The following is a 26,969-nucleotide window of genomic DNA, read 5'->3' as shown; positions in this document are numbered from 1 at the left end:
CCCACCCAGGCTCGGAGGATTACCGCAGCAGGTTCAGCAGCGAGTGCTTCATGGACCTTGTCTGCCCCGAGAAGTGCCGCTGCGAGGGCACCATCGTGGACTGCTCCAACCAGAAGCTGGCCCGCATCCCCAGCCACCTGCCCGAATACGTCACCGACCTGTGAGTGCTGCCTGGGCACGAGCCCCTGCATGTCCCCACACACCCAGTGCTGATGAAACACTGAAGGTGAAAATGAAGAAGCCCCGACCCCCATCCCCTGGCTCCTGTCTGATAGGTGAACCAGCGCTTCCCTGGTATCCCGGGTGTGGTCTCCTAGAAGGTGGCCCCTCCTGGCTTAGTCACCCACCCGGGCGCCCCTTGGCTGTCCTCTATGTCCTGGGCTGAGGGCAGACCTCCCCCCCCCAGGCATCCCCCTGGGGACAGCTTGCTCGCAGATAAAGACAGTTTGTTCACTCTACAAGATTTGCCAAACACCCACTGTGAGTCAGGCACTGTGCTGGGCCCGCCGGTTTCCACAGTGGACAAAGCAGACCGTCCCTCCTAGCCTTTAGGAAGCTTAGCACGTAACCAGAAAGATGGGTGTTACATAAGTGACTGTCATAAAGTGAGAAGACAGTGAGAATGATTAGTACATGTGGGCCTCCAGTTCTCCCTGCTAACAGAGAGGTGCGCTGGTTTAGCCAGAAGTGCAACCAGAGCTCCAAACTTACAGCATGAGGGGGAGGAGCGCACGGCAGGTGGGGACTGACGGACCAGCGCCTGACTCCTGTCTTCCCCAGTTTTCCTGAGACTGGGCAAGTCGCTCCTCAGATCTGAGCGTCAGCGCCTGAGCTGAGAATGGAGGTGACGGTACGTGCCCCCCCATGGGGGTTTGGAAGGTTGAAGTAAGAGAATGCAAGCGCAGACTTCATCTCGAATCCTGGTGCGGAGTAAACTCTGTGTAAATGATGCTGGTCTTTATTATGATTGTTATTTTTCTCTTTGACTTTACAAATCACGGCAGGGCACAGCCTTTTTGGTCTCCTTCTCTGCCTGCTCTCGTATGAACGTTGGGCACAGAGTCTTTGCGCTGCCCTTAGCAGAGGGGCCATGATCAGGAAAGAGCCCAGTGGCTTGGAGAGGTGGATGAACCTGGGAGTCTTAAGTTGTCATTGGTACCCCTGCAAAATGAAGGCAGATCATTGGGCCTGGGTTGTTGGAGTGCTGAGTACTCAGAATGTTGAATCTGCCCTCATCGGGGGGCTTCCTCCAGGCAGAGGAGCCTGGGCTCCCATCCCGCCCCTTGGCACACTCCCCTTGTCACTGAGACGCACTGGGAGTGTCTGCAGAGCTACTGCCCTGGGCCGAGTGTGAGGTCCCAGCGGCATCTCAGCTGAAGCCATGGGGGCCTGGGGGCCTGTGGAGGTGGCGCCCCATCCGCAGCTAACCTACTGCCGCCTCTGCTTGCTTCCCACGTAGGCGACTCAACGACAATGAGGTATCTGTTCTGGAGGCTACCGGTATCTTCAAGAAGCTGCCCAACCTGCGGAAAATGTAAGTCAGCCTCGGGAGCTCGGCAGATGGAGCAGAATGCCAGGGCCCAGGTGGCTCCCTCTCCCTCCTCTCCGGCCCCTCTCTGTCTCCCCTGAGCCCTGCCGTGGGCATGTCCTGGGAAGCGGGACACAAAGGCAGGGCCGTGCGGAGACAGGGTGTGCATTCTGCACCGTCCCTGACCCTTGCCCCATGCCCCCTCTGCTCTGGTCCCCCACCCCACCCCCAGTGTGGTAGCGGGGACTCAGGTAAGGACCAGCAATGGGACACAGGGGTCAAGGGTGCATGTGACTACTTAGTAATTCTTAGGAGATGACAGTTAGAAGGTCTGTTTTTACCTGGACTCTGAAGGCCTCTGCATTGGTGAGGCACGTTGGAGCAGAAATGCCGGTTGCCTCACGCACTGAGCTTCAACCTCTGTGTCCCTGGGTCTGAGCAGAGCTTGTACTCAGGCAAAGGCCCATGTGCTTATATTGGCTTTTCCACCACCAGGGCTGCCTGTCATCGTAACCCTCTCCTTGCCTAGGAGTTTAGCCAAGTCATAAAGATGAGGTTCTGAGCTCTGAGAGCAGAGGCCGTGTTCCCTGCCTCATTCGAGCCCCGCACACCCACCTAGCTTAATGTTCCCCTTTGTGTGGATGAGGAAGCCAGCAGGGCTCAGAGAGGTTCCATGACTTCCCTGAGATCACACAGCCAGTAAATGTTGGACCTGGTATCTAGACTCGGCTTCTGCTGAAATCACACTGGGGTGCAGCTGGCTTGTTCCCTTCTCCTCTTCCCTTCCCGGGTGCCCCAGCAGAGCACAGGGCTCTTTACCATCTAGTTCCCTTCTCCTTGACCGTGCTCCCCACCCCCACCCCCTCCTCCACGTCTCCCAGCCCCGCAGTTTGGGTCTACCTCTGGAACAAAGGGAATTCGGTCAAGCCTATTATTCACGGATCCCATATTTGCTGATTGGCCTACTCGCTAACATTTATTCGTAATCTCAAATCCAATACTCGCCGTGTTTTCCTGCTCATTCATAAACATGGACAGAGCAGAAAAATATTTGAGTTGCCCTCCACGCACGTCCCCAACCGAAATAGAACAAGGCCACACTTGGCTTTGATTTTTTTTTGTTTCAGCTCTCAGACTGCAAACAAGTGTCCAATCTGCAGCATATTTAGTGCCACATCTTTTTTTCCCATGTTTGTGCTTTTGTTGGTGATTTCACTACTTAAAACGGTCCCAAAGCCTTGTGCTGACCGGCTGTCTAGTGACCGTAAGCCTAAGAAGGCTGCGAGGTGCCTTACAGAGCAAATATGTGTTGCGTAAGCTTTGTTCAGGCAAGAGTCACAGTGCTGTTGGCTGTGTGTGCAATATAAGTACACCAACAATATATATCCAATAAGATGTCTTTAAACAGAAACACGCAGCAAACAAGGTTATGTATTGATCTGTTGACAAAATGCCGTGACCAGGCGCTCACAGGAACCTAACCCCGTATTTCCCCTAGGAGCAGTGACTCAGTGTCACTAACTCATCTTGTAACCCTTGTTTTGTCTTGCTCTCCACTCTGCTACCCATCAGTCCCCTGCAAGGAGAGAGACCTTCCCCTGCCCTGGGCAGCGTCTAGATCACGTTAGTGCTATCCGGGCTTTCTCCCTCCCTGCCTGCTCGCAGCCACCACCTTGGCTATGGCCTCAGGGACGGCTCTGCACCTGGGGGCAGTGGCAAGCATTCTGAAGGGGCAGTGGAGGGAGGAACACAGGTGGGGTCTGGTAAGGATCGTGGCGGTCCATGTGGTCAAGCCTACCTCTAGCACAGACATCACCCATCACCTGCCAGGAGACATCCTTTCAAAGTCAACCTCAGGAAATGCACACTTTTTTTTTAACCTCAAAACAGAAACTTGCATGCATATGGAGATAAGGCAGGTATTAAAACAAGTAAAGCCGGCCAAGTGCATATTTGCAGAGTAAATAGGCTCAAGTAGTCTTTGCCTCCATAAAGAAGTATGCACTCTCCCATTTTAGGTGAAACTCAGGCACTCTGAGTTTTTCATCTTCCCACTTTTGACCTGACTACGGAGAACTCTGTCTGGACAGTAAGAAAAACAACAGCACAAACACAGTGATAAGTGGTAACCAACTCCTAGCTTCAGCATCCAAGCGATAAAAGGGAGTGGTGGGGCCTGTGGCCAAATGCAGGCCCAGTTCTCATCCAAAGGGGATGCTACCACTCCGTTCATCCTAGCGTTTGCCACGCTGGGATGCAGTCAGGGATGCCAAATACTCCCCTCACGAGCGCGGCCAGAAATCCAGGCGTGAGGGAAGAACAGGCAGACTTGCATTTGTTCTGAGTTCAGCTCTGTGCCTCCCCTGCCGGGTGACCTGAGAAATGCCCTCAGCCTCTGTGCCTCTGGGCCTCAGTTTCATGATTTGCTGAATAGAAATAAATCCACCTGTCTTGTAAGTTATGGTGAGGATCAGAAGTAAGTATAAGAGATAAGGGGACTGTGGTGAGAAGGTGCTGGAAGACAGAAAGAGGAAATAAAGGTTGAGCAACCCAGAGTAGATGGTTATATATATATATATATATTAATGAAGTATAGTTGATTTACAATGTTGCATTATTTTCTAATGTACAGCACAGTGATTCAGTTGTACATATATGTATATTCTTTCTCATTATAGGTTATTACAAGCTATTGCATATAGTTCCATGTGCTGTACAGTAAGACCTTGTTGTTTATCTAAAACAGTAGTTTGTATCTGCAGATCCCAAACTGCAAACTTATCCCACCCTTCTTTCCCCTTTGGTAACCATAAGTTTGTTTTCTGTGGCTGGGAGTCTGTCTCTGTTTGGTAGATGAGTTCATTCGTGTCCCTTTTTTTTTTCTTTTTTAGATTCCACATATGAGTGGTATCCTATGGTATTTTTCTTTCTCTTTCTGACTTACTTCACTTAGTAGGATGATCTCTAGGTCCATCCATATTGCTGCCAGTGGCATTATTTTATTCTTTTTTATGGCTGAGTAGTATTCCATTGTATAAATATACCACCACTTCTTTATCCAGTCATCTGTTGATGGACATTTAGATTGCTTCTATGTCTTGGCTATTGTAAATAGTGCTGCTATGAACATAGGGGTGCATGTATCTTTTCAAATTGGAGTTTTCTCCAGATACATGCCCAGGAATAGGATTGCTGGGTCATATGATAACTCTGTTTTTATTTTTTTAAGGAATCTCCATACTGTTTTCCATAATGGCTGCACCAAATTACATTTCCATCAACAGTGTAGGAAGGTTCCCTTTTCTCCACACCCTTTCCAGCATTTATCATTCGTGGGCTTTTTAATGATGACCATTCTGACTGGTGTGAGGTGATGGATGGTTATATATTTAAAACAGGAGTTGCAGGCTCACATACTCTCAGGACCCCCTGTGGAAAGGGGATGGGTGCAAGGCAGTTCTAACACCAACAATAATAATGGCTACTAACAGTTACCAAACACTTTACTCTGTGCCAGACTGTACTGATACTAATTCATTTACTCCTCACCAAGAAAAACAAAGAAGCTCTGAGATTGCTTCATTTTGTAAATGAGGAGACTGAAACAGAGAAAGTAACTTGTCCAAGATTAAAAATTAAGCGGCAGAGCCAGGAGCCAGGAGTGGTGACAGTGCAGATTAGCTGGGGAGCACATGCATGCTCTATCTGAAGGCAGTGAATGCATGTGTGCACATAAGTGTGCCTAAATCCATATATTTATACGAGCCAACCAAGCAAATGTCCCAGTAGGGCAGATCTGGTCCCAAAGACCGCCAGCTGCAACCACTTACTTAAAATAACTTGATGGCAACTCATTTTGTTAAGTAAATGGTCCTTATGTGCTGGGACCCATCACCACCTCTACACCCCTATGGAGGTGGTCGGTCAGCTGGATTTCTGCCCATCAGTGTGGTGAAAGCCAGTGGTGCCTGAGACTGAGTCTGCTCAGCTTCCCCACAGACTGTGGGGCCAGGGCCCTAAGGCTCCAGTCTGGACAGTAGTACCCTGATGGGGCTCAAGGGCAAGGAGAGGGAATACGGGGCAAGGAGTTTGGACTCTGCTGTGCCCTTTTGTGTCGTGTTGGAATCATGAGATTTCCATGAGTATCACTTGTGATAAGAGATGAAAAAAAAAAAGGTATGAGCTGTTCCCCACAAGGGTTATTAGGACTCTGGTGACTCAAGGCGGCTTTTCAAGTGACCTCACATTCAGAGTGGGGTCGCAGCCTTTCTCAGTGAACTTCCAGGTCACTTCTCACACTGAAGGAGCATCTCAAGCAGAAGCTGACACCTGGCAGCCCTCTAGCCAAAATTGGGTACACCTGCGTGGATTTGTTGGCAGTGGTTGCGTTTTTAATAATAAGTCATCGCCCACTTTTAAAAATCATGAGTTTTCACGGAAAAATAAAAGTGGATTTCTGGCATCTTTTGGAAAATCAGAAGGTCTGGCAAAACATCCCATGTTCCCAAACGGCTCCATTTTAGCTGAGCTGAGGAGCTGCGCCCTTAGCTGGGACACATGCTTTCCTGATCGCTGTCACCTCCACTGGGCTTGCTTCCGGCTTTAAGTCACCTGCCTGGACCATGTGGACCTTTGAGTTTACAGCCCCCAGCTTGAAATAGAATTTCCACCTCAGGAGGAGGGAAAGGTCTGTAAGGATGTGGATAGGACGTCCCCGACCTGACAGTACTGGAATGCTGCTCAATCATGATGTGGTATCCTTGGTTTCCAGAAAAATCCACCCAGCTCTCTCCTCACTGCACCTCCACCTAGGGCTGGGCTTTAAACAGGATGATGCCAGGCACCTTCCCGTCGCCAGACGGAGTTTACAGGCTGTCCCCCAAACCTGAAGAGACGGACCTGGAAGAGGCTGAGTCTTGCCGCCTCAGACTCAGGCTTTCCAGAGATGAATCCCCCAGCCTTGGCGTTTCTTGGGAAGATGAGAACAGGGTCTGAAAGGGACGCCCACCATCTTACGGAGGCAGTGCAGCCAAGCACTGGGTTTGTCCTGCCCCTGACCGCTCTGAACCAACCCTGGGCCCGGGGTGGGAGTTTCTGAGGGTGGGTCCTTTCAGGTATCAGACCACCATTCTCCCTGGAGCCAAAGTCATGATGAAGCAGTAAGCCTTCAGGTGGAGAGAAGCTTCCTGCATGGCCCTAGGTTTGCATTTAGGGGTTTCCTGGACTCTGGGACATCTTTCAGGAAGGTACTGCTCTGAGAATAAGATGGAGCCCTTTCGAAACCCTGATGCACTGGTTCTGTCTCCGGAGCGCTTGCGCCAAACTGCTCGCTCTCTCTGGCCTCCAGCCCGAGCTGCCTGCCGTTTTGCGCAGTGCTTTGATGAATGGAGAGAGAGCAGCAGCCTGGTCTTCTGGAAAATTCTATCCCCCTTTTTCACTCTCCTTATGTTTTCCATTCTTCCAGCCTGAGGAAATCCGATCCACAAACCTTACAGTCATGTGATGTTAATTTTGCTCATTTAAAGAAACAGATGTCAGGAAATGGGACCCTCCCACTTCATAGCCGCTGTAACTCATTGTCACTGCCCCGTCCCATGTTCCCCAAGAAGCCTAACTCTGGAGCCGGAGGGGAAGCTCCAGCATTTGGATGAGTTATAGCTACTGGGAAGGCCTTTATCTCTCCCCCTATGTCTAATTTGGGGGTAATTTGCAGTCTCTCCTGTGTATTACCTTCATTCCCGGGTTATCCCAGACCGGAGCTACCAGGATTTATAAGAAAACCAGCTGAGTTTAAGGAGAGTCAGACGGAGCAGAAATTCAGTTTGAGAGTCTCCCAGCTCTCAGATCTTGGGGGGAGGATCCTGAGAAGTATTTGCCCCTATTTCCTTGGTTGGCAGGGTGGAAGTGGGAGGAGAGGAAGGCCATGGCCAGGAGCAGAGAGGCAGCCATCAGTGCAAGGGTGGGACTGTCTCCTCGTCACCTGCCCACAGGTGTGGGCGTGGCTGCCCCTTGAAGACTCAGCCTCTTCTTTGCTGCACTGAGCCATTGGGTGCCCAGCTCCATCAATCGCTCTGAACCATCCCTCTAGAAGGCTTCACCCCTGAGGTGGCTGTGGGTCAGCCCAAAGGTCAGCAAGGAGGGCACCTGAGAGAAGCAAAAGTCCCAGGGACCCATGTGGTGCTGTATCCCCTCCAGAGCTCTGTGACCAGGAGCAGTGCCCTCCCTTCCCTGGGCCTCAGTCTGCTGTGTAGTAAAATGGGCCAGCGGGTCCATCTCTGGTGAGCCTCAGTTCTAACAAGCTCAGCGAGTTAACAGTCCTGTCTCCACCTGCAGATCTCTGCTTGACAGGACACGGCCCCCCAGGCTGTCTGCTGGGGAGTCTGGATTCATCCCTCTGCTTGGGGAAACAGCGTCACTTTCCACTCCAGCCAGCCAGCCTGGGCTGCCTTTCAGAGCTGGACATCCGGGTGGTTTGGGGAGGTTCCCCACCCCTTGCCTGCCAAGGAGAGCCCGGGAACTCACAGCAGCAATAGCTCTGCAGCCCTGCGCACTGTTCAGATCTCCTGTGTGCCTGTGCGTGGCAGTTGGGCATCGGAGGGGAGATCCAGCTCTCAGAGGTCAAGGGCAGAATCGGGGTGGCAGCACCAGGCTTGATAGGACGCAGCCCTCTTAGGGAAACAGTGTCCCAGACCCCGAGTTCTGCAGAGCCGTCATGGCAGGGGGGAGCATCCACGTCACCACAGGAACATTCAGTAAGGAAAGGCGGTTCCCTGGAGGCCTTTCTGTGTGCCCGAAAGCCTGGCTGCAGTCCCAGGTCTATCAGCTGTTCAGACTTAATCTGTCTGAACCTCAGTCACCTAGTCCGTTAAACAGGACAATGACAAAAAACAGTACCCATCTGATAGGCATTGTTTTGAGGATTTGATGCGATTCTGTTGGTCAAACCCCTCCCGTGGTAACTGCTCAAAAAAGTAGTAACTGGAAAGTGTCCATTTATATCCGGGATCTCAGCTGGGAGCTGCAGGGTCTACAAATGCCCCACCTGCGCCCCCACGGGGAGCAGGCATACTTTATATTTCCCCCCTGCTCTCCTCCTGAGAATCACTGCTTAGTGAGAGCATCTGCAAAAGAGGGAAAATGAGTCTGAGAACCACTGCTTTAAATCTGCCGGCCCCCAGGGCGTTGAAAAGATCATCATACTGAAAAGACTTCAAACGCTACACAGTCTATTTCGCAAAGGTAGCCTCCCCTCCACGTGGTGCTGGGGTCCCCCGTCCCATGGGCACAGGTTCTGAAGGTCCCCATCAGCCAGGCCCAGTCCAGGAGGCGCCTGAGAGTACCCAGATGGCTGCAGGACTAGGGATTCCCACCCTGTGTCCTGACCCATTCCGTCCCCTCCTTCTAGAAACTTGAGTAACAATAAAATCAAGGAGATGAGAGAGGGTGCCTTTGACGGAGCGGCCAGCGTGCAGGAGCTGATGCTGACGGGGAACCAGCTGGAGACGGTGCACGGGCGCATGTTCCGTGGCCTCAGCGGCCTCAAGACCTTGTAAGTGCCGGGGCCTGGACCAAGGCCCTGAGGGAGGGAGGTGCGAGGGCAGGGGCCCCGGAGAGGGACTGTGAGGGCTGGCAGGCAGCAGACTGGGCCTGACACTGTCCTGGCCTGCTGAATCCCTTCCTTCCTGGAGCCAGAGAGACGGTAGACATATCCCAGCCCTGGATGGGAAAGAACTTAGCATGCTAAGCACCCCTCAACATGCACACACACCCCTAAAGACACTTGCCCTAATATATACATAGATTCATGCCAGAAATACACTGATAAAGGCACACACTCACACATTTACCCACATAGATACTACACTTGTACATAAAAATGACATACAGACACACGTGCAAGTTGTAGATAAACACATACACAAACAAGAGTGTGCTTACACAAGCACACACACACACACACACACGCACATAAGCTGATGTCCACAAACACATCTTGATTCTCCCTTCTCCTTGCAGAAATATACATGCATATACTAACCATCATACAATATACAAGTACACACACACACAACACCTGCTCCTACTATAAATAAAGTGTGCACAGCCAAAAATGTACGTCCACGTTTACAGGTAGCCTCAGTGGGGACCCAGGCTCTGCTGTCACAGGACAGACCTCAGAGACATAACTGGTCTGGGCATGGAGTGGGCAAAACTACACACACACACGCGCGCGCGCGCGCGCACACCCCCCCCCCCCCCCACTGTGGCACTGTCATGGAAGTGAAAGGACAACGCCTGTGCTGGCTGAGCCCACCCCTCTCCCTGCAGGATGCTGAGGAGTAACCTGATCAGCTGTGTGAGCAATGACACTTTTGCTGGCCTGAGTTCGGTGAGGCTGCTGTCCCTCTACGACAACCGGATCAGCACCATCACCCCTGGAGCCTTCACCACGCTTGTCTCCCTGTCCACCATGTAAGTCCTCCTGGACCCACAGTGCACACACTCTGGGCTCCTCTCCTGCAAACTTTGCCCCTCGCAGCGCCCTGCTATCTGTGGCCCGAGGTCATCTACCCATCTGTCAACTTCAGCATTTGTCAGGCTCCCTCCATGTGCCAGCCATCTTTTGGTGTGGAGCTTTTACAAATGTGGGCCCTCCTTCCTGGAGCTCACAGCATAGTGAGTTGCCACAGAAGGGAGGTCCACGGTGATTTGAAAACATACCATAGGCTTTGGGGAGGAACAGTGGAGCTATGTTCTGGAAGGTGAGTGGGAGTTAGCTTGTTCAAGAAAGCAGGAGGTGCATTTCCTTCAGCGGGAAGAACATGTGAAAAGGGCTGTGGTGGGTTAAAGCAGAGCAGATATGCAGGACTGAGCAAAGTCCAACGTGGTCATAGTACACAGTGGGCGAGGCTGGAGGGGAAGCCAAGGCCAGGCTGTGGGGCTGCTGCGGGCCATTTTGGCCTTCATCCAAAGCATATCAGGAAGCCACTGAAGGTTTTAAGCAGGCCAGCAACGTGATCTGACGGGTTTTTAAATGATGTCACTGGCTTCTTCAATGTGTGTCAGAACAAGTTAGAATCTAGCTTTCTGGACGCCTAAAGGAGTGTTCCTGCCCACGTAATTCACTGTATTGGGAAGGGAGGCTGTTTAAAATAATGGTTAAACTCTGGGCTCTAGAGCCAAATTTTCTGGGTTCAGATCCTGGCTCTACTCTTGTTAGCTGTGTGACCTTGGAAGAGTTACTTCACCTCTCTGTGCTTTAACTGTTCCTTCTCATAATCTACCTCATAGGATTGTTACATGAGGACTGAATCTGTTGATATTTGTAAAACGTCGTGGGAGGACATAGCTCAGTGGTAGAGAGCATGCTTAGCATGCACGAGGTCCTGGGTTCAATCCCCAGTACCTCCATTTAAAAAATAAAATAAAACCCAAAAGAAAAAAATATTTGTAAAATATAAAATGAAAGTACTCAAGACATGTTAGGTTTCATGGTTACTCATAGTGTTTCCATGTGGCTCTGTTACCCTTGGTTGCTGGTTCATTTCCCCCTCTCTTGCTTTCCCCAAAGACCCTTTGGAAGACAGAAAAGAAAGGCTGTTGCGGTCTCCCGTTGCTGCCCGTGGTCATGCTCCCGTACACCCACCTCACTGGGAGTAAAAGCCAAAGTTACAGAATGTCCTAGAGGCCCCACGCCATCTAGTCCCTCAATGCCAGCCCCACCAGCCTCCTCACTGCTCTGCCCACACCCCGGCCCACTCCCACCTTAGAACTTTGCACGGGCTGTTCCCAGTTCCTGGAAAGCCCTTCCCCTGATTCCCTCCCCTCCTTCCGTTATCTCAAATGTCAGTTGCCTCACCCCTATTCCACCCATCTGCCATCACCCCCGTTCCTCTGGCCCTGCTCTTCTAGTGTGTTCCCTAGCACGGACCATTCCTAACATACTATTACAACATTTTTGTTGTTAAGTACGTATCGTCTGCTTCCCATCAGCCAGAATATAAGCTCCAGAAGGACAGGGATGTAAGACTGTTCCGTTCACTGCTGTATCCTCAATGCCTACATCAGTGCCTGGCACTAAGTAAATGCCCCCTATTGAACTGCTGAATAAACAGAGGTGAATGAATGGAGGGCAGTGGGTTAGGAATGGGCGCCAGCGGGTTGCTTTATTTTAGCCCACTTTTTCACGTCTCCCAGGTGCCTCCACACTGGGAATCCAAAGACACAAAAGATGCCTAGAAGGGTAGAGTCACAGTGCATGAAGGGACCAGCTCTGACGGGAGAAGGAACTTGCCCACCTTCTCACGGGGCTACTGAGTGTCAGAGCCACATTCGCCCCCAGGAATGTCTGAGCCCCAGCTCTTACTCACCGCGTCGTACCGCAGCCCCGCCAAGGGCTCTCCGGCCCTCTCCTGGAACCTCCCTAAGCTTTACGTTCGTCATTTGTGAAACGAGAACAATGTCCCCTCCTCCCTTGAATGAGAGGACGGATTTGTAAAGTGCTTAGTTTGGGGCCAGTCCTCTAGGAAACCCCCCAAAGTGGTAGCTGCCCTCACCCCTCATCAGCCCAGTCAGCGCGTCCAAAAGAGATGTATGACGTGCCTGTGCTGAGGTCCTGCTAGTTCCTGGAGACACAGAGGGACAGCCAGACCCGGTCCCTCCCCTCGCGGAGCTGAGTCCAGGGAGGGAGGCATGACAGGCTCCGATGGGTGCAGTGGAGGAGATGGAGGCGGCCGAGGGGGCAGAACGGGACAGGGGCTGCTCATTTCCCTTCTTTGGGGATGGTCATTTAAGCTGAGAGCCGAAGGATGAGGAGGGGCCAGCCAGGCACACAGTAGAGAGGTTCACCCCAGGCAGGAGGTAGAGCGCGTGTGAAGGCTCGAAGGGTAAGAAAATCCCCGCGGAGGAAGCGAGGCGGTTGCCGCAGCTGGAGCTCATCTAACGAGGGCGGATGTGCTGGGAGACCCTGAATTCTCCGTCCGCGGAGGTAGACCCGGGCATGTCCATCCGCGGAGGTTCAGACTGAGACCCTCGCAAAGACTGCATTGGGGTTTTAGCGGGGAGTCGTCCTTCGCTTTCCCAGACCTCCTTCCTCTTTCCACGGAACCCGGAGCAGAGCTGCCTGCCGGAGTGCTGCGTCTCTGCTTGCAGACTCAGAGCCCAGGGCCAGCTCCCACGGGACAGAAGTCAAGGCGAACTACTCACAGGGCCCTTCTCTCCTCCCAGAAACCTGCTGGCCAACCCCTTCAACTGCAACTGCCACCTGGCCTGGCTCGGCAAGTGGCTGAGGAAGAGGCGGATCGTAAGCGGGAACCCCCGGTGCCAGAAGCCATTCTTCCTCAAGGAGATTCCCATCCAGGACGTGGCCATCCAGGACTTCACCTGTGAAGGTGAGAAGGCTGGGGGCAGGGCGGGGGGTGGGGTGGGGAGGTGCAGTACCTGGGGGAGGCGAGGAAGCTACAAGAGAGGGGAGATAGAGGCGGTGACTGAAGATCAGGACGTCCTGAGATCTGATTCTCCTCTGCACTCAGGTGTGAAGCTGGAGCCCTGAAGGGCAGGCTCCCTTGTGCAAATTAAGAACTGGTGCCTCTTTATACAGACATTTTACTTCCATCAGGCAGAAATCTGCCCTCATATAGTGCTTTTGTTAAAACAAGCTATGAAAACACTGTTGTACCAAATTTCCTAATCTGCCATATCCACAGTGAGGTTGGTGCCCATAAGATAATGCCACACCCTTGTGCAGTGTGCAACCTACACAGCTGTATATGTGATCCCCTGGGCTCAGTTTTCCTACCTGCATTATCATGAGGCCCAGAATTTGTGCTAATGAGAAATAGACTTCAAAATGAGCTTCTGGGAAATTCCTGTCATTGGGTAGGTGGTACAAACACCTGAAGATCCAAGGCTTTGACTGTTAGGATTCCAGATGGCTTATTTGTTTGCGTACATTCAGGCCAGCACGATTTTTACTTGGTCAACTATAGGTTATATAGAGGCGGATGAACTGGTTTTTGGATTACCTGAGGTTCAGGTATAATGAGGTCTGGCGACACATTCACCACCCTCAGAGGGATTGTATAGTGAAAGGAGTGGAGAAAGGGAGGAGAAAGGGGAAGGGAATAGACAGGGCTCTGACCCGCACTTCAGTCAGTTTGGCTTATTCCTGATCCAGTTAACCATGACCTCTTCCCTGTCTAGTATCTGGTTAATCAGGTTTTTAGCATCTTTGTTCTGTGTTACATGTGGTAGAAGGCAGACAGCTCTGTTCTATTCTTCTTTCCCCTCCAACCATGGATGAGACCAGCAGGCTCCTTATTCCAGGTTCTGGCTCAAAGCAGAGGGTTCCCCGTTACCGCAGACAGCTGAGTCAGGGCCGGCCTCGTGCCCTCCGGGTGGGGTTGCCTCCCACCACGCTCACCCCAGGGCTCTCCACAGGCAATGATGAGAGCAGCTGCCAACTGGGCCCGCGCTGCCCCGAGCAGTGCACCTGCGTGGAGACGGTGGTGCGATGCAGCAACAGGGGGCTCCGCACCCTCCCCAAAGGCATCCCCAAGGACGTGACCGAGCTGTAAGTAACCCCCACACTGACCCCTGGAACCCCACCACCACCAGCATTCGTCACATTTCACCGCTGCAACCAAGACGGCCTGGGGATGCCCTGCCTGAATGGGTCCCAGCAAGGGGGCGTCAGAGCCTCAGCGAGGGCAGGCAGCATCTTACACACGGGGTGTCAGGTACCCTGCTAGCACTGGGGAGATGGTGAGTGAAACAGGCGTGACCCCTGCACTCGTGGGCTCACGGTTTACAGGGGAAGGTAGACATTCGCTCATCTCAGAAGCACACATAACATGACAAGTGCTACAAAGAAGAGGACCGAGGTTTCTGTGACATCTGAAAGTAGGGAGATTTGACTTCAATGTGGAGATGGGAGAAAGCTGCTCTGATGGGTGAAGACAGAGTTGGGGTCTAAAGGTTGAGGAGCAGATAATGAGAAGGAGGGAGGCTGCCTGAGCAAATGCCGAGTGCTGGGAGCCAGCAGAGCCCCGAGTGGGACTGGTGGAAACTCAGAGGGGCCGCTCAGGCAGGGAGATCCACTCCATGCCACCTCCACATCTCAAGTTTCCACTCTCTGCGCAGACCCCAGGCACACCCCCACCTCTGGGCCAGCTGAGCACATGCCCTTAGACACAAGCAACAGATTCCACCCAGACACTCCCCTCCAGGGAGCCTTTCTCTGACCAGCTCTGCTCGTACCTCCTGGGGTGGAACCTGAGTGTGCCCTTGTCTGCAACAGCTGAGGGCTTCCTGGGTGTGTGTTGTGGCTCCTGGCATCTCCTGACAATCAGTAAGGCGGTAACCAGGGCTGCCAGCCCAAGGACAGGAAGGAAGGTCTTGATACACACTAAAAAGTTTCTGTCAGCCCTGGGTTTGGGGTGGGGCCATGCCTCTTGGTGATCAGTATGAGCAAATCCTCGTAGTTCAGTGAGATCCATGCCCTTTCCCCGGCCAGGCTGCGTGTGGGGTGGGGGCTGCAGAAAATGACCCAGGTACCCGCCTCCTCCCTGGGCTAATTGAGTACCAAGTGGCACCTGTCAAAGAGAAGAAAGTGCCATGAAAACGGGCCCACAGATGCTTTTCCCCCAAAAAAACTCACGAAATAGAGATTGAAGTAAAGATAATTGGCCTTAATTATAAAGTAAACTTCAGAGCTTTGGGAGGAGACCTGGTTTCCTGTTTTGGAAATGGTGGTGCTTTTCTCGGCCAGACATTTGTTCCAAAGCTCGCCAAGGAGAGCAGCCCTCTGTCTCCAAACCATCTCCTGGAGGGGAGAAGGAGTGCCTGGGAAGGGTGGAGGGAGACAGGGAAATAGATGCCAGAGAAGTGAAAGCTGGCAGACCCAGAGAATGACGGATCGGAGGCCTCTGGTTCAGGAACATTGGCCGAGTCCAGAGTCAGTGTTTCCAACGCTGGCTTTCCAGCTCCCTCAGGCATCATTAGTTATCTCAGGCAGAGTTGCCAACTTACAAAACAAAATTAAGTTTAATTCACTGAGCAGGAGGAAAAACAAAGTTACATAGCATTTCTCCAAAGGGCTGGGTGTGGGAGTCCTGAGCCAGCACGAGAGAGCAAGGCAGTGCCCTCCAGGGGGCGGTGGTTTTTCCTCCAGGCAGCCCTCTGCAGACCTTCCACGGCCCTTCCCTCTGGGGGTCTGCCATCCACAGTCTCTTCTTGGGTGAGTCGGGCCACACAGAGACTTGCTTTACTCACATTTGCTCATTCAGTTCCCCCAAGTTGTCATTGAAGTAGGCCATTTGGCAGAACGTGGATGGACCCGGAGGGTCTTACGCTTAGTGAAATAAGTCAGACGGAGAAAGACACGTACTCTGTGTTATCGCTTATATGTGGAATCTGAAAAATAAAACGAATGAATATAACAAAACAGAGACAGACTCACAGATACAGAGAACAAACTAGTGGTTACTAGCGGAGAGAAGACAGAGGAGGGGCAAGAGAGAGGAAGGGAATTAAGAGGTACAAACTACCATGTATAAAATAAACAAGCTACAAGGATACACTGTCCAGCACAGGGAACATAGCCGAGAGTTTATAATAACTTTAAATGGAGTATAATCTACAGAAATACTGAATCACTGCGTTGTACGCCTGAAACTAGTACAATATTGTACATCAACCAACCCTCAGTAAAAAATAAAAGCAGGGCCACGGTGCCACTGACCTGCTTTCAGTGATGAGGAACTTTCAGAGAAGTAAAAGCCACCTCCCAAGTCGTACCTTTGGTAAGCAGCCCAGTTAGGGTCAGAGAGCAGTTTAGTCTGACCCCGAATCCCATGCTCTTGGCAGTTTTTCCAGAAGTTCTTACACTTCGGGGTCTCGAGACCCCTTTATGTTTTTCAAAAGCATTGAGGACTCTAAGAACTTTGGTCTATGTGAGTGTGATCTATTGATACCATATTGGAGACTACAGCTGAGAAAAATTTTAAATATATGTTAATTTATTTAGATGTGACGATAGTGTACTCATCGCATGTTTCTATAAAAAGCACACTTTTATGAAAAACAAACCAAAAGGAATGTAATGGAGAAGCGTGACATTATGTTTTTACAAATGTGGAAGAAGCTGGATTTTTATACCTGCTTCAGCACTCCCTCTGTTGGGATATGCGGTTCTGGGTGAAGTGTAAAAAGGAAAAATCTGGCTTCACATAGATGTGTAGGTGGAAAGAAGGAGAATTTTGATAGCTTTTTCAAATTACTGTGGATAATCTTCGTTGATGACACACCAAAACCACGTAGTGGTCACTTCCTTAAAGGCTGGTTGTAGTGTGGACCCTGAACCTGTCAGTGGGTTCTTCGGGCTCTGTTACGTTAAGATCCACTGGCCCGCCTTGCACTTTGAATAGGACCTGCCCTTGTGCTTAATCTTGTAACAGGATGCACTCATCATTTGGGAAATACTGGTTCACTCAGTTGTGCAGATCTTCCCAGGGTTGGCACATGGGATTATACAGCATCAGATCTGCCACAGCCGTTAATACCACCACTGATCTCATCAGAAACGTCTTTTAAGTAAGGGGATGCTGTGAGGCTCTGTGTGGCAGTTACAGGTTGTCTAAAATTTTAATTTTCACTTGGAAGCTCAATTTTTATCATCTCCCACGGATACTGTGAGCTGTTTCTCTCGAAGTGATGAGCTCACTCCGTTCATTTTCAAGAAATTGTCTACTAAATACACATCACTGAAAAACCTGTTTGCAAGTCATTCTTTTAAGTAAAAATAGTGTTTTGTAAAAAAAAAAAAAAAAAAAAACCCGGTTAGTTCAGCTTGTAACTCAGTTGTACAGGTGCTTTTTCTCAGGACAACCAGTCTACACCCTGCACAGTGGGGGTGCTATATGCACACACAGCACTAAAAAGTGGAGTGCTCAAGGGTCAAGGCATCATACAACTGGTAACTTTTTACTGCGTCATCGAGTCCATTCTTAAGTGACACTGGCTTTTCCTTTTTACCTGCAAGCACATGGAGCTGTAGAATCTAGTGACCACTCAGGTCATTTGGTGTCACTGCCTTGACTCACCCTGAGGTACCAGCAGTTTGATTCACATGGTGCAAAAGGAGAACAAGGTTTTAATCTTATTGCAAAAATTGTTTTAGCTTCATAGACCCCTGAAGGAGGACCCTCCCAGGTGTCTGTGGACAGCACTTGAGAACTACCCAGTCATTACGCACTGTCAGGCAAATAATACACAGAGACACCCGCGAGAAGTCAGCATGAATTCCTGATTTGAAAGCAAGCCTGCAAAGTCTTATGAAAAGCAGAGCAGAAACAGATGTGGGACATCTGAGCCCCCAAGGTCACTGACACGAATACTCTGTTCAAAGGTGGGGGCCTCATTGGCTTCAGAAAGTTCTAGTATTCTATACCATGAGCTTTTTAGATGCAAGCTTACCACTCTGGAAGAAATTACACCTCAAAACCTGTTTGCTTGCATTGAAGGGAATGTTTACTAACATCAAACCTTCCTGGGTCTGGAAACAAAATCTGCAAGCCTGCATCTTCCTGAGTGCTGGAAAGGAGAATGAGACTCCGGTGCGGGTGAACAGTGTTCCCACACAGGCCACCCCTGGTCAATCTCCAGGAAGCACCGATGCTGATTTGGGTCTGAGGACCATGACCATGGATTTGATGTCCTGCCACCGATATCCCAAGGAGAGGAGAAGGGAAGTTTGACATACCTCCCTGCAGGCACCACTGTTGGAAGAAAGTTCTGTCGGAATGTGAATTAAGGGCATCGTGGGAAGCAGACTGGCAGTACAGGCATGCATGTACACACACACACACACCACTGATGGGCATGTACACACACACACACACACACACACACACACACTCCACTGATGGGGATGGGGCTTGACCCGGAGGTCACGGGGCTGGGGCCCAGCTCTTTGAGAGTGAGTGCAGCAGGAAGTGATGACAAGAATGCAATGATTGAAGGCGAGGGTGAGACCCGGCCCGGCACTAGTTAGTTCCAAGGGGCTGGAGGATGGGAGTCTGGGGTACAGCATGCAGATCAAAGGAAGCTTTCTCTGCCTCTCCAGTCTAGTTAGGGTGACAGATGTGCGTGCAAGAGAAAGGGCAGAGCAGCGCAGTAGGGGACAAGCACACATGAGTGGCCTGGACAGATATGCTCTGGGATAGGGAGGAGTCCAGGAAGTTCTGCCCAGCGCAGCCTTGAGGAAAGCAAGGGAAAATGTCCTGACGGCGTGAAGTCCAGCACAGCCGCCATGTATGCAGCATTTCCTGTGCCGGGAGCTGCACCAGATTGTTTCATGTGGGATCTCATTTACTCCTCCCAACAATCTTACGAGGCAGCCATTATTGTAGCCATTTTGCAGATGAGATAACTGAGGCTCAGGAAGGTTGAATAATCTCTTAAGATCACATTGCCAAGAAGCAGAGCGTCAGCATGAGCCTGGGTCTGTCTGACCCCAAGGCCCATCCTCTCACCACTGAACTCCCTCCCTTTGGCAGAGGCCCTGGTCTCTGTGCGCGCTGCCCCGTGGCCTGTGTTGTTGGGGACTTGTGGAAGGTGGCTCTGCATCTCCTTGGAACCTGCTGCCTGCATTCAAGCAGGGAGAAGGCAAACGCAGCCCCCTGCTGGGATGCAGTAGGGACCTGTCAGTGATTCCAGCAGGGTCCATCCTGACAGCTGGACCTTCCCCAGCAATGCCAGCTGCTGCCCAAGAAGAGGCTGCTGCTTTCTGTGACCTCCTGTGCTGGGCAGGCTCCCCAGAGCACTTTCTAGAGCAACTACCAGCACTGACTGCGTCCTTGCCTTTATTTGGCTCCGGAAGAGGGACAGAAATTGCCCGCAGCCAGCTGGAGGGAGCTGGTCACATCTTTGGAGAGCAGACTGGCTCTGGGCGCAGCCGCACTTAGGAGCCCTGGCCCTGAGAAGACCTCAGCAGATGGCTTCGGCAGAGGACACTTCTAGGCTGTCAGGCAGGGAGGGCCATCTGTGGGAGGGACTGAGCGAGCCCCCTTCACTCAGGCAGGTGTTCACTGAGTTTATTGTGTCAGATCCTGTCACAGAAGCTGGGGACACAGCAGCTAACACGGCAGATAAGATCCCCAATGTCCCAAATGTGGGGTTGGGGAGAAAGACCATACAAAAGCTAACCAGTAAATGAAGCATTTCAGATAGGACATGGAATAGTGTTTCCGAGGAAAACGGGGAAGGAGTGGGAAGAACGTGTTTTATGGAGACCCCAAGGTGGGAAGATCTCTAAGTCATGAAACCAAGAAGACGATAAGACGCAGCAAACAGAAGGGCAGAGAGGAGGGCATGTCCTGAAAACTTGCAGGGGGATGTATAAGTGCTTGTAGGCCGTGGTGAGGGCTGCCTTTTTATCCCAGGAGAAATGCAGAGCCGAGGAAGAATTTTAAGCAGCAAAGTGACACGATCGGTTTCTCATTTTAGAAATATTACTCTGGAAGCAGACTCTGGAGAGCAGACAGCCATGGGATCATTATCTGTCTCTGAGTAATCATGTATTGTTGGCCAGAGAGATCTGTTTGTCTCGGTGTGTCCCTATACGTATGAACATATACGCATGTGTAAATGGATGAGATGCAAGCTCAGAGAGGTTAAGTATATACATATGTGTATGTTCAAACATTATTGAGCAAGTCAAAACTATTGGAGCCAGGCACTGCTCCAGGGCTTTCCGCAGAGACTCCCATCTAGTCTTCATAATTGCTTCAAGGTGGCAATTATTAGCAACCGCACTGTAAGATGAGGTGACACAAGCTCAGAGAGGGTAAGTAACTTGCCCATGGTCACACAGCTATTAACTAGTGGAGCCAGAATATGAGCCTTCTCGGCTGCCTGACTCCTGAGCTGCCCACACATCATCCCAGGCCCCCTGTTAGAATCCTGGCCTGGCGTCAGGGCTTTTGGAAGGTGGCGGCCCTCCTGCTCCTTCACCATTCAGTAGCTCCAAGAGTTCTCTGTGGGGCACTTGTCAGCAGCACAAAGCTTGAAACAGAAATGGGGACCGTTCAATCGACAGAGCTCTGTGTGGATTTTCATGCTAGGCAGATGTGTCCTCGTGTGCTTGTGCTGGGGCTGAAACAGAGCATTTAAATGCAGATCAACGCATAGGTTGACCCGCTAGAAGTACTCTGGTAGTTCTGAGGCTGGCAGGGCAAGAGTGCAGTCTTCTGAAAGGGTCCCTCTGGGGCCTGGGCTGCAGGCTACAGGCAGCTTTGGAGTTCAGAGTGTTCATGAAGGGCTTCCTACAAAGAGAGCTTTCCCACACAGCCGCATCTGCATTTCTGAAGTGAAACTTTTTGATTCCACGTCCTCTGAGCTGCGATGCCAGGTCGCCAGGGATGCTCTGCACTTAAAGCAGCTCCCTTGCCGCTCCCACTTGGCTCTGCATGCCAACTGCAGCTCCACCTGGGGAGTTCTGGGGTTTTCATCACACAGGTGATGTTTCCTGAGCATCTGCTGTTGCCAGCTAGTGTACCGGATGCTGTGGTGAGCCAGACAGGCGTGGCTCTGCCCCATTCGTCACACAGTCACACGAAGGGCATCACCGGTGGGTGTGGGGGATGACATCAGGGAAGCAGTGCTTGAGCTGGGGTCTGAGCGTCTGGGTGAGTTAACTAGACAAGGAGGGAGAAGAGGGACCAGCAGTACCAAGACCTGCCCCCCTAAAGAGGGGCACTGAGCGTTCACAGAGGGTTAAGGTCAGTGGAGTTGGAACCAGAGATCGAGGGAGAGTTTGGTGTAAGAAGAGCCAGAGAGGCAGGCCGAGACTGCAAGGGTAAAATTCATGAGTCAACTCAGCCAGGCTTTGGTGCCCAGTTGTTTGAGCAAACACGGGCTAGATATTGCCATGAAGGTACTTTGTAGATGCAGTCAACATCTACAGTCAGTTAACTTTTGAAGTAAAGGAGGTTACCCTCCCTACTGTGGAGACAGGCCTCGTAAAGTCCGTTGAAAGCCTTAAGAACAAAAAACAGGTTTCCTGGAGAAGGTGGAATCCTGCCTCAAGACTGTAACATAAAAATCCTGCTTGAGCTTCCAATCTGCTGGCCTGACCTTCCTTAAAATAAATTCTTTCTCTCTGTCTCCATACGTGTGTGTGTGTGTGTGTGTGTGTGTGTAATATACTCATATTCCCTGTTGGTCAGTTTCTCTGGAGAACCCTCACTGATTCAGGACAGACCACAAAAGGCTTGGCAGGGTTTGGGCAAGAGTCGGGTGGCCCTTCTCCAACAAGCAGTGGAGGACAGGGCAGGAATTTAAGCAGGGACAGAGGCTGATGCGGTTGGCACAGCACTGCCCGGAGCCAGGCTGGAACCCGGGGGAACTGGCATGCTGAGCTCCAGGATCATCTGGGTCGTGTCGTCCATCCTCCAGGGTCCTGAACATCCCTGTGTCAAGTGAGGATGCCGTCAGCATCCCTGCATCCCAGTGGTCATTTATTCAACTGCTCAGCAAATGGGTGCATTTGTGGAGCATGGCCTGCCCTGCAGGTGGAGTTGGGCCAGGCCCAGGGCGCTCCTTGAGACTACTGTAGGTTTCTGTGTTTTTAATCCAGGGTCCTGTGAATGGCCTTTCTTCACGTTCATTCATTCATTCATTCAACAAGGATCTGAGGCCCTGCTACGAGCTGAGCACTATACAGTGCCCTAGGACGCAGCAGGAAACAGAACACGCAAAACCCCCTGCTTCGTGCAGCTGACATTCTGGTCGGGGCGAAGGAGCAAATCAGTGACACAGAGCAGAGCACGTCCTCTTGGGCTGAGATGACCAAGAGTGAAAATAAGGGGCACAAAGTGGTGAGATGAAATAGCCCAGGGCTGACTTCTTGGGCCCTGGAGTCCAGCAGATCTGAGTTCAGATCCTGGGTCCTGAGCTTTTCTGCTTACCTCTCTGAGCCTCAGTGTTCTTGCCAATAAAATGGACAAAAATACCCAGCAAAATACACCCCTCAACTCCAAAGAGTTAAATGAGATAACAGACTGGAGTCTCTCTCCCAAAGCACTGGGATATACACCTCAGCTAGTGCTGGTGAGTTTTGTTTGGGTTTTGCTGTCGTCCTTGTCATTGTGTTGTGTGTGAGGTTCAGTAACTTACCTCAAGCCACAGGGCAAGCCCACGCCCTGGGCCCACCCTCCAGTGTGCTTGCCAAGGAGACCTGGAGTTTTGGCATCTTATTCCGGGTCTTGTCTTAGATGCCTCAGGTTTGCTAAATAATTGAAGCAAACAAACAAGAGTGAGAGAATGAGCAGCAGAAGAGTGAGAGGTCACGGCCGGTGTGAGGCCAGGCTCCTTCAAGCCGCTCCCTCCCTCGGGGTTAATTAGTCTCCCTCCAGCAGAGGTGCTCTCTGGACCAGCATCTCCCCGTCAGCCCTGCTCATTCATCCGGCTCCTGCCTCCCAGCTTCCCTGCGTGCCACGCCGTCCACAAAACACCTCCTGCAGGGCAGTGGGCGGTGGCCCCCCTTCAGCTGCACAGACCCCTACCACCCCCCCCCGACACCCTTCCTGGCTAGCAGAGAAAGCTGGAAGCCTCCCCCATATGCCTGCTCCTCCCCACCACCACTAGCCCCTCAGTGATGAGGGGCAGGGCCAAATGACCACACAGAGCGTGAGTGCCCCACAGGTGATGTTGGGAAAGAGGTTTTCAGGGAGCTCTTGGAAACACCAGCCCCTGCACCTGTCTGCAGTCATGGCCTCTCCTTGCATTTTGGTTTTTAGAGGGGGTTGGGGTTTTTTATTGAGTTACAGTTAATATATAATATGTTAGCTTCAGGTGTACACCATAGTGATTCAATATTTTTATACATTATGAAATGATTGCCCAATAAGACCAATTACAGTACTATTGACTATATTCCTTATGTTGTACATTCCCTCCCTGTGATTTATTAATTTTATAGCTAAAAATTTGTACCTCTTAATCATCTTCACCTATTTCTTCCATCCCCTGGCTCCCCTCCCCTCTGGCAACCACCAGTTCTCTGTGTCTGTGAGTTTGTTTCTGTTTTGTTTTGTTTGCTTTGGTTTTTAGATTCCACATTTAAGTGCAATCATACAATATTTGTCTTTCTTTGTCTGACTTACTTTGCTTACATAATACCTTTCAGATCCATGCACGTTGCTGCAAATGGCAGAATCTCATTCTTTTTTATGGTTGAGTAGTATTTCATTGTAGCTGTGTGCCGCATCTTCTGTATGGATTCACCTGTTGATGGGCACTTAGGTTGCTTCCATATGTGGGCTATTGTAAAGAAGGCTGCTATGAACATTGGCGTGCAGATATCTTTCAAATACATGTTTTCATTTTCTTTAGATAAATACCCAGAAGTGAACTTGTTGGCCACAGTGAACTTAGGGGTTCACATATCTTTTCAAATTTAGTGTTTTCATTTTCTTTGAATAAACACTTTGAATTTATTTCTTCGAAAAAATTCAGAAGTGGAATTGCTGGATCATACAGTAGTTCTATTTTTAATTTTTTTGAGGAATCTCCATACTGTTCTCCGTAGTGGCTGCACCGATTCTCAGGCCCACCAGCAGTGCTCCAGGGCTCCCTTTTCTGCACACGCTCCCTGACACGTGTTGCTCTTGCCTGTTTGGTAACAGCCATCCTGACAGGTGGATAAATTGGTAACAGTGTGATCTGCCCTGCCTCCCGCTCCTCCCCTCACCCGCCAGACTCTGGCCTCCTGGATCTTCTTCCGTTCAAGTTCAGGCTGTAGTCTCCTGTGCTGCGTCTCCTCCTTGGCTGCATCTTTCTGCAGTAAGCCCTTGGCTCTCTCTATCACACCACCTTCTTCCTTTCCTCCGAAGCACACGTGACAATTTATAATTTACGTGACTTTATGTGTGTCTCTTCTCTCTCTCCCTCCTTCTCTCTTTCTCCCCTCCTCTAATTCCCCTGCTCCCTCTCCCCATCCCTCCTTCCCACACACCCGTTAGATACTTAAATACCAGAAAGTAGACACCATCCCTGCCTAATTCACCAATATATACGGTACTTGGCACATTGCGTTTGCCCAATAAATATTCCTGCCTGAATAAATGAATACATCAGTGAATTCATTTCTCTTAGCTCCTCTGCCTGAGGGCATGATTTAAATGTGTATGTGGCTGAATGTTAAGCCAGATGATCAAGCTCCCTGAAGGCAGAAATGGGGGCTGGTTCATCTTTGTATCTCCCCCAGCATCTAGCATAGTTCTTAGCACGTAATAGATGCACAACAAAGCCTGAGGACCAAAGGGACATTAATCCAACATGCTGGGGCAACCAAAGACCATGTGGGGTCCTGCCCAGTGTTCTGTGCCATGAGGCTCCCTCAGGGCCAGCCAAGGGAATAAAGTCACTTGGCCTTCATTTAAGTAATACTCAGTTGAACTTGTCCTTTAGGCTAAGCCTGGTTTGGTCACTGACAGACTTAGCCATATCGTATTTTAACCCATTTCGTTCCATTCAATCACTCTGTGCTGGGTCTCCTGGAGGCCAGGCTGGGCACTAGCACCTCCTTCTGCAGCACGTGGCCTGCAGATCAGGACCCTCCACTGTTTCCCGGGAGCCTATCAGAGATGCAGGCTCTCCAACCTGGCGGCAGATCTGCTGTATCAGAATCTGAGTTTTAGCAAGATCCCAGCTGATTCATGTAGATATTACAGCTTGAGAAGCCCTGCGCTAAAAGATGGTAGACCTAGGATCTGCCTTCACGGAGCCTAAGGCAGGCACGGTGCCAACGAACAGCCGAGCTCGATGTTGGCTGTTATGAGAGAGGAAACTGAGCTTTATATCAAGGGAGCCTCACCCAGGGGATCAGAGCAGGCATTATAAGCCATCTTAAAGGTTTTGCTGTTTCGTCCGGAGAGCAACAGGAAGCCCAGGGAAAGGCGTTTACAGCAAGGGTGGGAGTGAGTGAATTGCCCCGTGTCCCCTCTTGAGGGTAGTAATAACCTTTGTAATTCATGATCAAAACAAAACTTCCTTCTGTCTTCAGCCACACACAAGTGTCTGAAGTGCAGCCACCCCAATTCCAGGCTGGTCTAGGCTCAGCCTTGGCCCATCCAGGAGTCCCCTTCTGTTGGTCTGCCCTCGTTCTGAACCCCTTCGCCTTCCGTACGTGCTGGGAGCCACAGCACAGGGATCCAGAAACATGCCCCTGTGTCTGCGCTTCCGGATGCACATCAGAGATACTCAGCACTGAATCGGGGTTAAGATGAGTCACGGCTCAGCTCTCTGCACCCTCTGGCAGCTAAGTAGAGGCCATATGGAACTGTGGTAAGACTGCAGTCAGAGAGACCTGGGTTTGAGTCCTATCTCAGCCACTTGCTCGCTGTGTGACCTTGGGCAAATGTGTTAACATCTCTGAATTTCTGTTTTCTCAACTGTGACTCTCTGCCACATAAGTGTATCGTGAGGACCAGGTACAAAGTGAGTGCTTCCTTTATGCAACTGATAACTTAGTGAACACCTGCTGGGTGCCACTCTGTACACAGTCTTGGTGGGCTCCATCCCTGGGCTTCTGCCAGCATGGAGCTTAGCAGCCCCGTTGGAAAAGGTGTCGTTAGTTGAACAATCACACAAATGAATATTAAATAACACATGTAGTATGTGCTTTGAAGTGGGGAAAAAAAAAAGAGCTAGGAGAGAATAAAACAGGGGACCAGCCTGGGAAGTCAGGGGAGGCATCTCGACAAGATGGCAGTGTGTCCGGCATCTCTCTCCCCGGCATGACTATGCATCTCTCTTTCAGGTACCTGGAAGGAAACCACTTAACAGCCGTGCCCAGGGAGCTGTCCACTCTCCGACACCTGACACTCATGTAAGGAGCCCAGCCTCAGTGCGACATGTAGTTTTCTCTCCTGGGGGAGCTCAGGAAACTGATGCGGAGGGTGGGGAGGGTGGGGAGGGTGGGGAGGGCGGCGGGGCAGGCTTTGCGGCACTCCTGCACTTTTCTTCCTGGATGGAGCAGCAAGAGGCAGCCGGGAAGAACGGACCAGCCGGATGTGCCAGGTCTTACCCAGTGAGAACTTCGTGCAGAAGTACCCAGATCCTGGCACCGTTGGCCACCTGCACCACCTTCCTCCTTGGCTTAGAGCCTCTGAGCTTCCAGGCTCCCAGTTAAATTCTTGAGACCCCTCAGTCTTCAGTTTCTTGCAAGCTGCAGCTGCCCATGTGTTTGCTAAAAGCACTAATGAGCATTTCTTCTTCCTCCTCCTTTAGTTACTCAAAAGTGTTCTAAGGAGATGGTTCAAATTGAGGTTCCTTCAGGTGGGAGCTGCTACTGGCTCCAAGTCTGCCCAAACCCACGGAAACTCCTGAATGAGTAGAAATGCTGGGCCTAGGGGCAGGGGGTGTAGGAAGCGAGGCGTCC

The 26,969-nt window shown here is 51.1% G+C and overlaps 1 protein-coding gene across 3 annotated transcripts in view; it reads left to right on the top strand.

The window, feature by feature from the left end:
* Window positions 1–26,969, top strand: part of SLIT3 (slit guidance ligand 3) — a 610,825-nt gene that overhangs the window by 527,567 nt on the left and 56,289 nt on the right. For all 3 annotated transcript variants that reach the window (XM_064480085.1, XM_031438258.2, XM_064480086.1), the window contains exons 15-21: window positions 10–160; window positions 1,460–1,534; window positions 8,934–9,077; window positions 9,857–10,000; window positions 12,755–12,918; window positions 13,967–14,099; window positions 26,349–26,417. In XM_064480085.1, the coding sequence (XP_064336155.1) occupies window positions 10–160; window positions 1,460–1,534; window positions 8,934–9,077; window positions 9,857–10,000; window positions 12,755–12,918; window positions 13,967–14,099; window positions 26,349–26,417 (880 nt within the window). The remainder of the gene's footprint in view (window positions 1–9; window positions 161–1,459; window positions 1,535–8,933; window positions 9,078–9,856; window positions 10,001–12,754; window positions 12,919–13,966; window positions 14,100–26,348; window positions 26,418–26,969) is intronic.

Source organism: Camelus dromedarius, chromosome 27 (genome assembly GCF_036321535.1).
Source record: "Camelus dromedarius isolate mCamDro1 chromosome 27, mCamDro1.pat, whole genome shotgun sequence".
Classification (NCBI taxonomy): Eukaryota; Metazoa; Chordata; class Mammalia; order Artiodactyla; family Camelidae; genus Camelus; species Camelus dromedarius.
Note: the sequence above shows the minus strand (reverse complement) of the source record. Positions and strands in the feature narration are given on the sequence as shown.